The sequence below is a fragment of the Sceloporus undulatus genome, chromosome 1 (assembly GCF_019175285.1).
Source record: "Sceloporus undulatus isolate JIND9_A2432 ecotype Alabama chromosome 1, SceUnd_v1.1, whole genome shotgun sequence".
Lineage (NCBI taxonomy): Eukaryota > Metazoa > Chordata > Lepidosauria > Squamata > Phrynosomatidae > Sceloporus > Sceloporus undulatus.
The window spans coordinates 86,132,263-86,150,730 of NC_056522.1; the positions used below are offsets into that span (position 1 = coordinate 86,132,263).

General features: G+C 39.2%; 1 protein-coding gene across 2 annotated transcripts; it reads right to left on the bottom strand.

Moving 5' to 3' along the window:
- Nucleotides 1-831: 831 nt before the first annotated feature.
- On the bottom strand, nucleotides 832-17,931 carry GINM1 (glycoprotein integral membrane 1). 2 transcript variants are annotated; one of them, XM_042456096.1, is made up of 8 exons: nucleotides 17,738-17,931; nucleotides 13,997-14,056; nucleotides 12,468-12,564; nucleotides 10,967-11,106; nucleotides 6,814-6,970; nucleotides 6,397-6,530; nucleotides 4,625-4,788; nucleotides 832-1,743 (listed from the first exon to the last, which is right to left on the bottom strand). In XM_042456096.1, the coding sequence occupies exons 1-8, from the start codon at nucleotides 17,894-17,896 to the stop codon at nucleotides 1,644-1,646; spliced, it is 1,011 nt and encodes a 336-aa protein (XP_042312030.1). In that variant the 5' UTR covers nucleotides 17,897-17,931; the 3' UTR covers nucleotides 832-1,643. The 2 variants fall into 2 exon arrangements, with proteins under 2 accessions (XP_042312030.1, XP_042312038.1); XM_042456104.1 differs by having other exon boundaries at nucleotides 6,397-6,527; nucleotides 17,738-17,930.
- Nucleotides 17,932-18,468: the final 537 nt, after the last annotated feature.

Consider the following 18,468-nt stretch of genomic DNA (forward strand, 5'->3'; position numbering starts at 1 on the left):
GAATCCCACTAAAATCAGTGTTAAGATGCTGAATACTTGGGCATTTAGCTGTAAGTGTACCACTATAAAAACTAAATGACACTTGATAAATGGAGTGGATGAGTTGGACCAACATTCACTCTTCAACAAATGGACAGGCTCCATCCATTTGCAGAAGTGAATCTGTGGGGAGCATGAATATATGTTCTGTGTGTGTATGTGTATACACACTAGAAAGGATGCTCAATCGGACACAGCTTAGGGAATGCCAATGCATATCAGAACACTTGCTTTGCAATTCACTAATATGCTTCTTAGCATCTCTGCTATGTAGCTAAGTACAGTATGCATAAAGTTATGTAATGTAAATCGTAATAGAGAATTCTGGTCTCTTCTTTATCTGAGGTAAATCTTGATTTTTCTAGGGCTTTAAAAAGTTTTACACACTTATCAGTAGATACTTCTTCATGCCATTTTTGGCCTTTTAAAAATGTTCCCCAAACCAGCTTTGAATCTGTTGCTGAGGCTTTAGGTTGCTATCTGATGCTGTGAATTTTATATTTTGTAATCCTTGCTATTCTGGGGTGATTATTTAAAAATATTGTTATCTGCCTTCAGGAAAACCAATGAGGAAGATGTGATCCTTCAAATGTTCAACTGCAAACCCCATTATATTGCCATTGGCTCTTCTAGCTAGGGAAGATGGAAGCTGTAGTCTAACAACTTCAGGTCTGCATGTTCTCCATTACTGGTCAAAAATTGCTGTGAAATTAAGTACCCCCTTGAATACATACTACTTACACCAGTTTTGCAGGCATTAGTTCTACTCCACATTCAGAAAGGAATCTCCAGTTTCAACAGGTAAGGATTTATTGTAAAGTTGTGCTTGTACAAATCTGTATGTAAAACCATTCCTAGTAAACCAACATCTTTTTATTGTGCTCTTGGTTGAGATACATTTATATTGCACTGCAACTTCAAGAAACACAGTTTTAGAAACACTTGCAACAATTTAGTGCAGAGAGGCCTTATTTTAGATGTGTGAATAAAGTGCTGGTAAGGTCAGATAGCTGTTTGGAACAAAAGTAGCAAAGTATTTAATAATTCATTTATTTTAAGGAGCAGAATGAAAGCTCTTCGGTTGACTTCTCCCATAAGGCACACTTAAGGACAGCAGGCCTCAACTAGCTCTCTTTTTTGTCACAAATGTGCATAATCCTGTTTGCATTTTTGCAAAATCCAGTGTTGACAGGACCTAATTACTTTCTGTTGCTATGTTGAGTTTAAGGCTGTTATGTTAAATCACATTTATGTGGAATCATCTTTCTCTCGGAATATTTCAAAGCAGAGGTTATTTGGATTGGCATGGCAGGTTTATGCAGCCACTGTAATTGGGATGACTAACTGTATATAGGAATAGAGAAATTACTTCACAGAAGTTAAAAGCTTACTGAAGTCCTTTTGTAAGGAAACAGTTACCTTTTCTGTCTTTTGTCAAGAATGATTGCAATAAAAAGAAATATGATTTAATTTGGGCCTCATACTTAAGTATCCTGAAGTACTGATAGTTCATAGGCTTAATATAGGGAAAGGTACACAATATATTAAGAATCAAGTGCCAAATATTAGGTGAACAAACTTAGTCAATTGCAACAATGGTGTTTTCAAATACATTTCTCCTCTATGTCTGTCTTCTCTGGCATTTCTGGAAGTAAACTGATTGCAGCCACAGGTATGATGTTGACATCAAGCTGAAGGACTCCCCTAAAGATGAGAAGTTGTCATTAAAGTCTAAGCTTCAGTCATGAAATGCCTCAATCCTACATCAACTCATCATAGAATAAATATCTGCATGTGGACTTATGTTGTGCTGAGCTATCTAGCTGAACTATATGTAGGCAATTGGTCATATATTTTCTAACTGAAAACTGGTGGCTTAGTTTGCACCCTGCCCCCACTGACCATCTTTCTTCCCAGTCCCTTTTCCTTGTGTGTCACAAGTTTTACAATGTAAGCCTAAGGACATGCTCTGTTTTATCCATCATATCAGGCCACTCTTAAGTCTTTTTTGATTAACAGGTGAAGAATGGATATATTAAATACAATTTAAAGTTATAGTAAAACTATCTGCATGAACTTAGCTAAAAGGTTCTGAAAATTTTATAAAACCTTCAAAGTTTGTCAAGAAAATAATGAAAGCAGTTAGCCAAACTATTTTAAATACCAATATAAAGATTAAATAATTAGAATACTGAAACATGAATTTTAAAGATGCAAAAAGTGAAACTGCAAAATTTTTAATCCTGTTTACTTGAAGATGTTAAATACATTTTTAAAAAATCCTCTTGAACGCAGTTTTCAACGTGGAATATACTAAAACTGTCTTATAGCATGTGGCATGCAATTGCAGGATATGGAGTACAAACACCCAGTTTTCCATATACAGCCAAATGCATCCATTTTTTAAAAAAGCAGGTCATCTGTTTCACAATACATGCTATTTGGGTCTTAAAGTGCAGGATGGTGTCACATAACATGTAAGTGGAAAACAGCCTACTTTTGGCTAGAAATTGTGATTGGCAGGAGAGATTCTGGTGGCCAGGTGCAGCCTGCAGTCACACAATTATACTTTTTCCAAAAGAAGCAGGCAAGATAACCCTCTATATAGAGATACATTGTGTGCATATCTTCAATAAAATTAAGCTGCTTGTTTTGAAAGATACAACCAAGTGGGACTGAGAATCTCCCTTCCACATTTGAAGAACTCTTTCCATGTACGTAAGGCTTCTGATCTAGCAGAGGAATTAGTGACGTTAGGGATGCTGTCTTTTACTGATTTTCCCCTTTGATAAGGGGCTGGGCAAAGGTAGATTGGAATTTAGCAATAACTCTGTGGATGATTTGTAGTTGATCCCAAGGGCTTCTGACTACTGTACTTGAATGAGAACACAGATTTCAAGGAGGCAAAACCTCTAGTCCTAGCTAGTGCTAACTGCTTGTGTCTCAGCCTCGGTATCAAGCCACAAGTAGTAATTTTGACCAGGTTTTTGTTCAACTCTGCTGGGCAGTTCTGGAGTGTTGCATCACAATCTCTTCCCTCTGGAGACTCACATCTATATTTGTATATATGCCACTGCAGAGTTAATGGGGTTCAGTAGATAGCTTACTGAAGTATCATTTGGTGTTTGGCTCTTGTTTGTAGACTTCTGCATTCTATGAAACAATAGATGCCAAAAGCCTGAAGTCTGCCTGGCCTATGGCCCTCCTTTCTCTCAGGGAAAAAGGGTCCTCTAGAACAGTGATAGGCGCAGCAGTAGGAAGGGAGCTAAACAAGGATTGCCTCCCAACAGGAATTGTGTGAGCAGAATTATGTTCAGAAACTTCTCTTAAAATGAATGTACACAAAGGGACTAACTGTGTGAATGAAACTGTAGTATTTAGCATGTTATAGCTTCTTTACCACAGTCTCAAATGTGTTGCAAGATCCCTTTGGATACTGATATTCCAGCCTAATATGGCTATGTCTTAGAATTCTACCCCCACTGAAAGCTAAAATGAAGGTGAATCTTAACAAATTTGTCTTAAGATTCTTTTATAAACTGGACGTGTTTCGGACCATTTGATTGTGTTTTGGGCTGCATCTGCAATGCAGAAATACAGTGGTGCCTCGGGTTACGAAAATAATTCGTTCCGCGGCCGCTTTCGTAACCCGAAAAGCCTTCGTAAGCCGAAAACCCATAGGCGCTAATGGGGAAAAAAGCCGCGGCTCTGCCGCGGCTCCATTTAAAATAGCGCCGGAGTTTTTTCGTAACCCGAAAAAACTTTCGTAACCCGAAACAATAAATCCCTATGGGATTTTTTCGTATCCTGAAAAAATTCGTAACCTGGGTATTTCGTATCCCGAGGTACCACTGTAATCCAGATTGACAGCACGGTAGCTGCCATGTCTCTTTGCTATGGAATTCTGAGAACTGTAATTTTGTGAGACATTTAGCCTTCTCTGTCAGAAAGCTCTGGTGCCACAACAAACTATAATTCCCAGAAATTCATAGCCTTGAGCCATGGCAGTTAAAGTGCTGTCAAACTGGATTATTTCTGCAGCGCAGATGCATCCTTGGTTATCTTAAATGAATAAGAACTTAGTTATTCCTTTCCATTTCTGGTTGATTAATTCAGACAACATCCCAAGTTTTTTCATACATTTGTTAAGCTTACAGAAATATTGTATTGGTTTATTCTGTTTGTATTTACACAAATTTGTGACGTATATGGTGTTTTAATATCGTTTTGCCTATGTACATGGAAGTTCCTTTCTTTTGCTTCCTGCTTTTCTTTTACCAGTTACCACCCTTGCTATTTTCTTCTACTGTGTCTCTGGAACTATGAAGACACGAGAATAAGACAGACACATTTAGAACACACAGAAAAATGACCTTAAAATATTAAAGTACACTTACATTCAATTTCCTTTCCCACTTACGATAGCAATAATCTTGGCAGAACTACATTTACAAAACTGCAATGTGCTTCATAAAATTTGTAGCAGAGGAAGTATTCTGCATTTGTTAATAAACAAAATCAAACACATATCCCAGAAATAGGTTTGCTTCTAGAGGAATATATAGGAATATAATAAGGTACTTACCTGGGTTCACATGCAGGACAGAAAAATGTTAAGACTTTTAGGATTAAAGCTGCTCCTATAACTCCCACCACAACGACTTCCATAAAGTTAAAGAACACTGGGAAGGACTTAAGCCAGAATTTGCACAGCTCTTTCCTCAGGTCTTCCACCCACTGGCACATTACCTGAAGGAGTAACAAAACTGCCACTGAAGTTCAACATTTATAATCACAGGTGGGAAATATCTGTCTCCTTTCAAGGCTACGTCTGCAACCTCCCCAACTCATCACCTTTAATTAAATTGCATTTTGCAAAGCACCATATACCTTGCTTTGGACAACAAAACTGAAGCATTTTGGAAGGGTCTGCTGCAGGCTACATGGGTCCCAAGCATGTAAAAATGTCCCCCCAAGCCACTGGCAGTTGCTCATGAGCTGGGTTTTGCACAGAGTGGTAGCTATACAAGGAGGTACTGGATATCTCCTTCCACAATTACCTTAAAAGTATATACACTGGTGTAATAGGAAGATATGCCAACATCGAGAATACAGTGGGTCCTCGCCTTATGCGGGGATCCGTTCCGTATCCCTCCGAGTAAGGCGAATTCCGCCTATGCTCAAGCCCCATTGTAAACAATGGGGCTCGTGCATGGCGGTGCGGGGCGCAACGGGCGCGCGCGCCCATTCAATTGAATGGGACGCGCCGCCCCTTCCGCACCGCGGCTTGAGTGCGTATGCTCAAGCCGCGTAAGGCGCGCCTGCATATGACGCAAGCGCGCTGTACAAACATCCAAGATTTCACTTGGAATCAGTGCTCTTTGCTTACAATTTTTGTTAGGATACTTTTGATTGTTGGATTAGTTCTCCATTTTCTTGGTTATCAAATTTCTACCCTGTTTTCTACTGGAGTAGGGGTGTAAAAAATGCAGCCTTCCAGATGTTGGACTACAAGTCCCATCAGCCCTTGCCATCACAGCCAATAGTAAGGAATGTTGGAAATGACAATTTTAAGGGTTGCGTGATTCCAGCCCTGAGATCAAGCAAAGAAGCATGAGCCCATTCACTTTCCTTCCCTTTGTATGTTCAATGGCCACATGGAATAGGAAAGAGAAGGAACATGTCTACAGCTCAGGTCCACAACCTTTAGGGAATTCAGCTAAATGTGTAAAAGGAGACTGGAAGACTTTTGTGTCCTGAGAAATCAGAATATGCAATCCAGGCACCTGCCATTCTAAACTCCAGCTGAGGGCTTCTGCAGACAACAGTGAGGAGACAAGCTCCACATGCTGAGATGATCAGCTGTTTATTCAGTATTTTGACCAACTTATAGAACGTGGAGTTTCTCTCTTCATTGTTTTCTGCTTTTCAGTGTACTTTCAGTATTTTTTTCATGGTTTATACTTCTGACTCATTGTCCATTTCTAGCATTTAAGAGGTGCCACATGCAGCCCTTGGCCTTCCTTACTAATTTGGAGAAAGTGCTATTCTTGCAGGAAAATATTCTAAAATCAAGAGTGACTGATTTCCCTCCTGCAAATCAGCATGAGTTAACATGATTTGTATACAAAACATGCCAGGTTCAATCCATGATATTTTAAGGTGTGGGATATGTTTTGGGCCATCTCCTGTCTGTAGATGGAACTGAGCTAGAAAAAACAATGATCTGACTTGGTATCACACAGTGTACCAACAGTACTAAGTACTCCCATTTTCTCCCTCCTGCATCTTTTAGCCACCTGAAGGGTCTGCAAGTGTTCCATTTCACCAAAAGAAGGACAGTGACAGAAAATATACCTTGTAGGATGATGGAGGATCTGTTCTTAGAGGTGTCTCTGGCAATTTGCCGTGCACAGTCTCTTCATCTATTGTAGTTTCTACTTGTCTCAGAAGGTAGTGACTGGTTGTTTGTAATGGACTTTCAATATCTGCTTAAGAAAAATTTAAAAGGACAGGGGATTGTTACGTTCTATTTTATGCTTTTATTATCCAGCACTGCATTGATTTAAAACCACTCAATGGTCAGAAATTAGCCTGACACCCCATCCCCATTTGTAAAAATAATTACGTGATTAAATTTTCACCTTTCTGGTACATAGAGTCTAAGAAGCATTACAGGAAAATGTAAAATCCAAGAGCAGAAAATAAATTTGAATTATAATAACCACCTCTATAAGAGAAACCAAGATATTGATGATAAACATAACCAGATACCTTTTCCTGCTATGTTTGGAAGTGTAAATAAGACATCATTGTCCCTGGGGATAGAATACAGCATGCTTTCTTTCAGAGGAACAGTGTAATTTGTATGCCTAAGGACTTGTACATCTTTTACCAATATGTCTATTTCAGTCACTTCATCTTGCTGAACCTGCAAAAGAGAAATGTTAATGATATGAGCAACCCCTTTGGAGAACAAGTGATGGAGACTGTTCTGAGGTGATGAAAACAAAGAGGAAGTATATATATGGTGTATAGAATTTGAAGATGAGAAGCTGGTTTGATTTAACAAAGAAACAGGCAATTTTAATCTTTTGTCCAGTCCCATTTGGAGAAGCAATTAAAAGAGAAGGAGAAGTGATATAATATCCTTTCCTGAAGAACAACCCATTCTCCTCCTGTGTCACCAACCTCGTTTCACCTATACCACTACTACTTCTCTCTTAATTGTTTCTTCAAATATTCATTATCAGAGAAGTGTACTATTCCCTTCCATCATAAACAGGCTAAAAACCTGTTCTCTATTTGGATGAGCATAAGGAAAGAAAAACAAACAGTGAAGTGCTAACTCAGAGAATTGTGTGTGTGGGGGGGGGGGGGGATGGAATAATGAAAGGGGAAAAAATCTAGCTGAATTCTGCATCAAATGTGAATTTCCACAGTGGCATGGGTTGAATTATCAGTTTCAGTGGAAGAACTCAGTTCCCACTTTTTGTGAGTGAAGATAATAACAACAGGGTAATAATCAAGGATGCTTGTTACATGCCTTCATATCATTTGTGACTTATGGTGACTCTTAAGATAATCCTATCACAGGGCTTTCTTGGCAAGATTTGTTCAGAGGGGGTTTGCCTTTGACTTCCTCTGGGGTTGAGAAAGTGTGACTTGCCCAAGGTCACCCAGTGGGTTTCCATGGCTGTGTGAGAGTTCAAACCCTGGTCTCTCAGTGTCTGAGTCCAACACTAAAACCAGTACCATGCTGGCTCTCGTAAATACCAATTAACCATTAAGAGAGACATAACTAAAAGTTAGTTACATAACTAAGTAGCATGTTTGCCCAATCCTCCAAATCTGGTCTCACTGGACAGCAGCAGGTGCTAGCTGTCACCATGTACTCAGCTTATTCCCCTGCAAGCTTTTTCGCTATAGCCTCAAGAGAATGTTCCTTGGTTGTCATAACCAATACTGCACTACCATATTACACTTAATCTCCTGTGATTTTGGAAACTGAATAAGGTGAATCTGATTAGTACTCCAGGTAGGGCTGGGAAAGAATCCAAAATGAAACCCTGGACAGCCACTGCTGTCAGTCAGAGTTGACAATATTGGGCTAGACTCATGATCTAACTCTGACACAGTCTAAGGCAGCTTTTCATTTTCCTGCGGTATAACTAGGACATCTGTCCAAACATGTCTTGCTTTAGACTTTACAGCAAATCTCATTTGCAGTTCTACTGTTCAGTCTTTATGTAGTTTGTGGCTTGTAGCCTTCAATGCATTTTACAGAAGCCAATTGAACTACAATGATGGACGCGAGTGGTGACTCATGCTTCATAAAACTATAGCCTTTATTGTGAAATGAAGAAGTTTATGAATTCTGTGAAGTGCATTTAACTGGAAGTAAATGACTGGATCAAAGAGTGGTTTCTAAATAAATGTGGTAATGAGTGGCTATTTTTGTTGTTGTTTCAGCTTCAGCTAGTTATGTTTAAGATGCTGGATGGTTTCCCCTAAAATGAGAAGAAAAAGAATCAAGAGCCACATGAAAGAGCAATGGCAGAAGGGATGCCACACAAGAGTGTTCATTGACTAACTACTGGAACAAAAATTAGAGCATCGTCACATATTAATTATTTTTATATTGCAATTATTTATTACCACTAGTCCGAAGCTTACTTTTGCAAAGCTAAAGTACAAATTGTAAAATGGGAGAGGAGTGTTTCCCAGCCAGAATGCTACTATCTGGGCCTTAAATAAAATGCAGAGATTTGTTAATGAAGAGGAAGATATTAAAATGCTGTTCCTGCCATAAACTTGTCACTTTAGTAGGCTTCCAGGTTTTGAACTTGGAATACTGGTAACAGCAAAATCAACAATTATTGGTTCATTGAACATTTGAAATGAGAGACTTGGTGTCTTAACTAAGGAGTTTAATTACTGCTTCCTTGTGGGATTACACTTAGTCCCCTGCACTTGTCAATGTCTTGCATTAAACAATGGGAGTGCTAAAAAGTAGCACAACACACAATTACTGTATAACTGGTAAACTTTAAACATAATACACAATTGGGCATAGCAGGTTCTCCCATGCTGTGATGCATCCTAAGCAAGTCAAAAAGTTATTGAAACTAATTTTCAGAACAATGGATTCTGAGTCTTTCACATCAGTAGATTTTTCTTCTTGTTGTAGAGTGCCGTTTTGAATTATCTTTGCAATCAAGAGATAGAGGAAGGAAGGGAAAGGAGGAAATGCTTTTTTGAGTTTTTGATTACAATAACCATTTCATTTAGTACAGCAGTGGCTTTGCTAATAAAATTTAATTACAGCTGAAAAGAGGTATATTCCGGAAATCACTTCTAACACCGAGTATACATGTATTGTGCTCCATACTGAATGCATCTGTTTTTAAGAATGTCAAAAGTTCTATGAAAATGATAGTTACATCGTAATGGGAATTGCAAGCCTCACTTGCATAATTTATTAGCAATTCATTATTTATATCATAAAATCAAACCTTACATTATACTTCCACTCAAGAGAAGCTACTTCATATTCAGTAATCCAACCTGAAAAGATTATTTTACTATATTTATACATTATTCTACATTTACTCCCTTCCTCCCAGAGAGCCATGGGTGGCTTGATGGTCAACAAATAACCAGAGCTTGGATATATATTTCTTACATGTTACAACATGTTACTCCTATTTTGTTAAAAATATTAAAAGCAATTTTAAAAGTTGTCATTTAAATTTTAGACAGCAACGACATCAATAGAGTCAGTAAATATGTTTAATATTGTTTAAGTTTGTTTCTCAAGGCAGGGGTAATTTGGGGGTGGATATTTTTAGTAATTTCAATTGATTTTTAAAAATTTAAAGTAAATGATACTAACACATTATCAACAATTAACATTTCATTACTTTCATTCTATATATATATATATATATAATATCTATTTCATTATTATATAAATTTCATTTTTTATTAAAACAATGGTAATGAATTGATCTTTGAATTAATATTAATGGCAACCTATCAACATTAACACTAACATTTCCAAGCTCCACACAGAGGAAATGTTAGATGAAGAATTAAAACATTTGTTTCTGTTAAATGCTCGCAAAACCAAGCAGATACCATCATCCAGCAGAAATCTTTTTTCCTGTTCAAAATGTGGATCATCTACTGCAGAACTCCTTCACTAAACAACTACAATTGATGAAAACAGATCCAAGAATCAACAGCTCATATGAATATAGAAATCCTTGTAAGGTAGTTGAAAGGTTGTGTGCCATCTTCTTTCAATTACTTAATTACTGTATATACCCATGTACAAGTCTACAAATTTTAGTCAAAAAATTGACCCCAAAAACTGAGTCAACTTATCCACGTTTAATGTAAGTACTGCACTTTAACTCTTATTTAAAAAGGAAACATATCCTGGTGAAAGGCAAGAGTATAATCTGACCTGAAAGTACTGACCCCTCTCTGTATTCTCATCCATCTAACCTTTAATGTAAGTACATTTATGCCTTCTGGAATTTTATGTTATTTGGCATAGTTTTCCTTTGCTTTTTTCTTTACATCCTTTGTTACATGCCCCTAATTTTACCGTCGATTTATCCACGAGTGATATTAAAATCCATAATTTTGGCCCCCAAACCTGCCCTCGACTTATACATGAGGCTGACTTATACCTACGGTAAATTGTTAATTTAAAAATAAAATATATTAAGGACACAAGGGTCTACATTCAAACAAAGTATGTAGTAGCATATGTAGACAGACAGGCAGACAGCACAATAAATGGTTTGGTAGCCAAAGGCAGAGAACTAAGCTGCATGTTCACACTGAAGGTGAAACAGGCTCCAGAGAATTTATTACCAAGGCAGCAAATACAATGGTATAATGAAATATACTTTACCTGCTTCCCATCAATTTCTGTCACTTCCTCCTGAACAACAATCAACTGCAAGTTGGAGCTGGATGCCATTGGCCATGCATGGACCATAATGCGAACACTTACAGTTCCTAATCGCTGCTCGTCTGAGTTTCCATTCACCACTATGAATAAACAATTCTGTATGAAATAGGGGTCATGTGGAGAGACATTATCTCTAAAAACGAGCCACACACAAAAAGGTGACTGATGAATGGCAGACGACATCTGGCACAAGAAGGCAATGTGGTATGGAAACTCTGCTTGTTGCTTTCAAGAGAAATGGTCAAAGAACCCAATGACCTGCAGAAGCTTTAGTGGATCCAAATCATTTTCTCCATATGTCCATCTTGGGATCTGACATTACACAATGGGACTTTTCCTCCCTTCATGGAGATTCTACACCCTGACTCCACCCCACAGCCGGCCCAAAATGGTGGTCTGTACAGGGCCTAAGTAGGCATGATACTCTATACATGGGAGTGGGGGAAAACATAATGTTCTCTATTGTAGTGCTACTCAAAGTGGTGGTCCCTGGACTGATGCTGGTACTGAACCACTGATTGGCAGTCCCTGGCAACAGAAATTGTTGTAGCCAATGGACACAATTATGATCCATTCACTGGTCTCCCTGAAGGAATCCATGTTTTGTTATTAATGCATAATGTTTTAGATTTTCAAAAGCCAATTTCAAAAACACATTAGGAGATCGTTTAGAGAAGAGGTGATCATAAAGAGGGGATGATCTCAGAAGCTAACAATACCAGCTATAACTGGAATATCGGGAGACTATTCATGAAAAGTTCCTCAATGGCATGTAATTGCTCTGGCTTCATTAATTATATACAATGCTGCCTGCGCACACAGATTGGGATGTTTCTGTTCAATGCAAGGTAAATGAATGCAAAGGAAGCAATAAAATTTTTCCTGTGAATAGCAACAGCAATTATTGATTAATACTTCAACCTTTCAAGAAAACCTTCACTCCTAGCATAAATAGATACAATTTAAACTGAGAAAACTTCAAGAAAAAAAGTGTTTTGCAGACTACTCTCACAAGCCTGTATTATTCTTTCTTCTACAGCAACAAATTTGAACATATGCCAGCTTAAAAGAGGAGACAGACAGGACTTATCAGGGTGGAGTCACATCCTTGCATTTATACTGCCCATTCTCTTGCACAAATGTTTTGCCTTCTACAAATAAATTAACTGAACAGGAACCTTGCTAAAGACTTCTATAAATCTAGGATCTGAACTCAATTTATGTTTTGTTATAGACAGAATATGTGAGCACTGTGAGTGAGAACCAAAAAAGACATTCACTTTTGACTTTCCTCTGTTTAAAACATATTAATCCTGGTATCAATGATTAATTTTTTCTAACATAACATAACGTGCAAAGAATATAAAGCCACATATTTATTTTACCACTTTTTCATGAGCTGCAAACTGCACTAAAGCAACCAGGAATTGAACATACTTACATATTAAAGTCTGACATTTTATCCGTGCAACTCCTGTTCTCAGCGGAAAATCATTTACATACACCTGTCCATTAACATAGGTGATATTAAGGACAACCTAAAGAAAACAAGAGACTCATGTACATTTTGAAAAGCAAGAGGAAGTGTAAATTTTCTTTATTTTACACAATAATGGCAGCAATAGTCAGAATTTGGATATAAAATTAAGAACTTATCTACTGAGTGCATTTTAATTACACAGTCAACCCTCCCGATTTGCGGGTGATTCATTCTGGACCCTCTCACAAATATTCAAAGCCCATTAGTTAAAATGGATGCATGCTCCTTCATGTGGTGCTGTGAGCACGCCTCAAGCACACACATCTATTCAATCTAACCTCCAGGAAGTGTGTTCCAGCACCTGGGAGCAGCCACTGAAAAAGCCCTCCCATGAGATAATATAAATCTAATTGTATTATTATGAACTGCTTTTTAAAAACATTGTGGTTGAAAATTAATAATAATAATAATAATAATAATAATAATAATAATAATAATATCAGCTGCTTTTGTGGCAAAGTGACAAAAAAGATACCATCTAGCCTTTATAGGCTACGCAAGACACTATGGGAGAGTATGTATCCAACTATAAGACAGTATGTATACAACTATTCGTTCAAAGGAATGCCTAGTTTAGAGCTATTGCAAGACTCTTGCAAAGATTTATAAAGTATTTATTTAACTTATTTATTGCTTTTCTAACTTCCACAACTCTAAAAGCAGTACACAACAAAAGTGGATGAAACAGGTTTTTTGTTTAAATAGAATGAAAAAAGCAGATTATCTTTTCTTAAAAACAACAACAAAAGCTAATGGCTGGAATCCTATTGGGTAGTTACCAAGAGTTACACACCCATGATTATTTCAGCTTCACGGTCCCTATGTATCCCTTCTGCTCTCATTTATGGAATACACAGGGATTGTAAAAGTGCCCTGATCCCCACTTACAAGACAAAAGCCACTGTGTTCAAAAGGGGTCTGTGCCCCTGTCACTTTGTAAGAAACTGCCCAATATCCTCATCTCTTTCCTCTTGTAAGCAGTCTTTGCTGCAAATGGAGATTGTGACATGGACCCTGTTTCTGCCTGTCACAGCAAAGATCACTCACATGAGGGTATGGCAGGGGAAAAGACCTTATTGATCTCTGTGGTTAATGACCAGTAAGTGGGGAGGGATGGAGGTTCAACCAGGATTCACCACCTAGCTATGTAACTACCATGGTTATATAACAAGATATGTGTGTATGGGATTCCACCTGATTTTCTTTAAGAACAGATTTAAAGCAGTCCTAAAAGTCAATTGCTAGACCAGTTTTAAAGTCAATGGCCATATGAAAATATAGTTTGGTGCCTGCTGGAAGCTCAACAGAAGTCGACTTTGGACTATTACAATGTTCAACACCAGCCTAATAAATATTCATTTTTTACTGAAGAACCACAATTTAGAAATAAAGTAGGGTGTGCTAAAGCAAATACAGGAAGTCTGACATACCTGTTCTTCCTGAATATTCCCATTGTCTCCCAGCATATTAACGGTAATTTTGATGCTTTCCTGCAGGAGTATAAGGAAAGAGTTGTGAAAGAAATGTTATATAGATTTCTTGATAAGGAGTCACAAAGAAGACAAGGGTTCCTTCCATACTATGAAATTTTAGTGCTGTTATTCCACTTTAACTGTCATAGTTACATTCTATGGAATAATGGGATTTGTAGTCAAGGAAGGGGCATTTAGAATCCTCAGCCAGAGAGCTCTGGTGCCTCACCGAACTACAAACTCCAGGATTCCACTGGAAGCAGCCATGGCAGTTAAAGTACCATAGTGCTATAGTTGTATAGTGTGAAAGGGGCTCAGGATGGGTGATCTGTAGATCAAAGGTTGGGAGCCCAAAAATTGAATTCAAATTAAGAAAAGTGACTGGAGTTCTGCATACCAGTGTTGGGCATGACCAGTGACTTAAACCACAGGAGAAGCATTTTAACCTTTTAGAGTAGGGGCAAGAACAGTACAAATTTGGAAACTGCAAAAATATGTCCTGGGGGAAGGGATGGGGTTTTCCCTCCAGGAGGACCAGACTCAGTGTGAGGTTTCGTATCCCTACTAAAGAGGTCCATATGTAGCTGTGGGTCAGAAACAGTGCTTGGACATCTCACAGAGAAAGTCACTTGGTGCTGTGTGTCATTTGGGAGAACCCAAAGTTTATCTTGGGATGTCAGAACTCTAGCTCTTTCATCCAAGTGGGTCATGTTTGCAAACAAAGTCACCTTATCTTCAAGCTACCTTTTCACCCAACTAGAGGCTCTCAATGTTTGAGAAATTAGCTTCAGGTAGGAACCTGATCACAAAAATAATCCGCAAGGAAATGATTAAACAGAATGTTCCTTGTTCCATTCCTGTTCCGGCAGTAAAATCCATGATATTCCCTCCTACCTAGTCCCACACTGCTTTTCTGTTTAAAAATATGTATTAGGAGACTAATCACAGGTTCCTCTCCTCACACAAAGTCTGGTCCATTCATTTTGAATATAGCCATAATCTAGGGGAAATGAAGTACTCAGATCAATCCTGCTGATACAAGATTAGAAAAGCATGGGAGGTGGCTCTGGATGCTAGAAGAGGAAGAGAAAACAAAGTTTGGAACTAAACCATGTTTATTTTCCTATACAGTACTTTTTTATTTTTCGTAAGACGTTTATGTGACATCAGACTGTGATTGTTTTTACACATTTAATTTTCCAATGATAACAAAAGTTATACAAGGATATAGCCGTGTTAGTCTGTAGAGTCAATACGTAGTGAGATCTTGTAGCACCTTTGAGACATTTAAATACTTCTGAAAGAGGTGCCTATATTAGTCTGTTGCAGACTTATATGTCAAGGAGACCTGTGGCATCTGAAACATTAACAGATTCATTAACCAGTTTTGACATTTCAGTTGCTTTGAATAAGTTTACATCTCAAAAATGGGCTATATCCATTATTATATTCTGCTCAATTCAATAGAAAATAAACATAGATGAGACATAAATTCTACTGTGGACAACACTGTGTTATGGGCATGAAGTTCTCCTTGTGTAGGAGATTTGTTTAAAGAAACAGCAACATTCAGACATTTGTGGTCCTCTTCACTTAAATGAAAATTTTCACAGAAGGTGTTTAAAAAATACCAGAAAGGAGTACAGGAACACTTGAGGAAAATATCAGTACTGTATTACCAGTAGGTGCCACATTACATTCTTTTGTAATGTGGCACTAAAACACTAAATTTATTTAGAACTTGTGGAAGTTACTTTTTTGGATCGTAATTCCCATGGTCTGCCAGCCAGCACTGCCTCTGGATGGAGGATTCTGGAAGCATTAGTCCAATACAGTAACTTTTACAAGCTGTGTATGTATGCATCAGTGGTGACTGGTCTCTTTCCCTTGTGACTTCCTAGAATTCACTGCCTAGTACTGTACATTCTACATATGCTACATGATTAGGTTAAAGTGTTTCCTGGTTACACTTTATTTAACCAAAGCTCCCTGTGCCTTTGCATTATAATTCTGTGTATTAGATTCCACAATGTTTCCTTTGTGACTTAAAGGCAAAGAATGGCCAGCCTCATGTCAACAAGGGAGAGGGGAAGGAGAGGGCAGCTGTCAAGTCTATTCCCGCTCAGAAAAAACTGCAACAGCGGTAAATTCTGTGTTGCGTAAGTTATTTGGAAAGATGCAGAGATTGTGAAACAGTGGATATGTAGGAGGATTGCCTCAAAAGCAAATAAGTGTGCATGCCATTTCTTCATTTTAAAAAAATTGGCCTTTCATTTTTTTATTCCTTCCAACAGTTTTTCAGAATGAGCTGTTTCTAAAAACAATATACTCTGAAAGTATAGTAGGTTCTACTGACCAAATAAACCCCTCTGATATGTCAAGCTTTTACAGCGCATGAAAGAAAAAGATGTGCAAAATTTGCTCTTGTGGAATTAGCGGAGGTGATGCCACGCTGGACAACAGTTCCCACTCTCCATTAACTCCTACAGGTCCAGCAAGTTAGAAGGAACATATGCCAGGAGAGAGATGTTGCCTGAACCTTTTTTAGTTGCTTCTCCAAGATGCCAAGCCAAGGATCAAAATTTATTACCAACAACAAAAGAGTTTGCTAGCTATCTCCTTTACAGAGAGAGTGGACAGATGTTGGGCCACAACATTCAGTTAATTCACAACATTACTATCTGGTTAAGCTAAATGCTAACTACAGTCAACCAGGCAAGAAGCCTAGTGACAAGTAGAGAAAGGTGGCTAAAAGGTTTTGGCTCTAGTCCAAGAGGAGGTAGATCAGATGATAGTCACAGATAGTTTAGGCAATGTTGATGTGCTTCCCTTGATCTACTGAAGAGGGCAAGTTGCTCTGGCACTACACTTAGGGCATAATGCACTCAATCCCTGTCCTACACACCTGTCTACACACTGCAGGTATACAGCCCCACTGTACTTCGTTCAGAATATCCAAGCCACGCAAGGCCTGGCACCACACAGCACTATGCAAATCTGCATAAATAAAAACATCAACAGGCAAAGCATCCCTATGTCTAAAAAGGTCATGTCACTCATCTGCATACTTTAACATCATGCGGTCATATGTATAGCTCTGGTACATCATGCTCAGACTTCTCAGGGCACTTGGCAAAGCCATCTAAGAAAAGGTACCACAAAATGCCAAGCCATCTACAGTAACAGAGGGATAGGCTGGACACATCCCTATTCCCTGCAGGTTGAATTCAGATACATTGCCATAAGGAAGGAGACCAAGGAAACCATACAGACCAATCCTATGTGGTTAGTGTGTGTGTGTGTGTGTGTATCTCCAAGGTATGGGAAACCCTATAGACTAATCCTAATGTGGTTCATATATATATATATATATATATATATATATATATATATATATATATCTCCAAGGTAAAGGAAGCCATATAGACTAATGCTATAGTCCTCTTCTGATTTCTTGACTGTGTCTTTCCTTCTGGTCAGCGTTTGATGCAAGGCGTAGGAAGAAGCCACCACAAAGCCCTCTCTCCCCCAGCCTCGCAAAGGGCCCTGGAGCTCCCCCTTTCAGGCGGGCTCCTTCTCCGAGGAGGCGGCGGCGGCGACCCTTAAAGCCTGCCTGCCTGCCTGCCTCTGCTCGGGGGCTGGGAGAGGCTCCCTGGGCGGCCTGGCTGGGCCTCCGTCTTCCCGGGCCCCGCTAGCTACCTGGCTGACGACGGCGTCGGTGGGGGTCTCCTGGGCGGCCAGAGGGCGGGGGGCCATCAGGAGAAGGAGCCCCGACAACAGCCACAGGGCCCCGCCAGGCCCCCTCGCCACTGGCCCTGGCCCTGGCCCTGGCCCTGGCGCCGCCGCCGCCGCCTCCATCTTGGGAGCCAGCCGGGGTTAAGACTAAGGAGTGGAACAACATCACAATCAGCCAGAGGGAAGCAGGGAGGAGGAGGAGCCTGGCGGGAAGGAAGGAGCATGGGCTTACATTGCTAGCTGTGTTTCTACCTCCAAGGTGACCAGCTGTCCTCCTTTTTCTAGGACCTGGCCTACATTTCAGTCTCCCTGTCCAGGGGCAGTTCCCAAATGCCCTCCATTTTGAGCATGGCTAAGAAGCATGGGCTGACATTTCTAGGAGGGTTTTTACCTCAGGGTGACCAGAGGTCCTCTTTTCCCCCAGGATCTGCCCGACATTTCAGCCTTCTGTTTGGGAGGGAATCCAAAATGTCCTCCATTTAGAGTAGAACTAAGAAGCATGAATGTTATTTCTATGTCCTCCATTTTTCCTGAATGTCCTACCATTTTTGTGGTGCTCTGTCCTTCCTTGTGTTTAGGGCGAGCGAGGGTGACCACAGGTCCTCCTTTTCCAGGACATGCTCTACATTTTAATCTTCTGTCCAGCAGGAATTCCAAAATGTCCATCATTTGGACCATGACTAGGAAGTATGAAT

Excerpts from the sequence above, each read along its gene's own strand:
- GINM1 (XM_042456096.1), bottom strand. The coding sequence starts at position 17,896 with ATGGAGGCGGCGGCGGCGGCGCCAGGGCCAGGGCCAGGGCCAGGGCCA. Across the intron at positions 14,057-17,737 it reads CCGACGCCGTCGTCAGCCAG|GAAAGCATCAAAATTACCGT; the intron begins GTAGCTAGCGGG and ends ATACTCCTGCAG. Across the intron at positions 4,789-6,396 it reads ATCCTCCATCATCCTACAAG|GTAATGTGCCAGTGGGTGGA; the intron begins GTATATTTTCTG and ends TTACTCCTTCAG.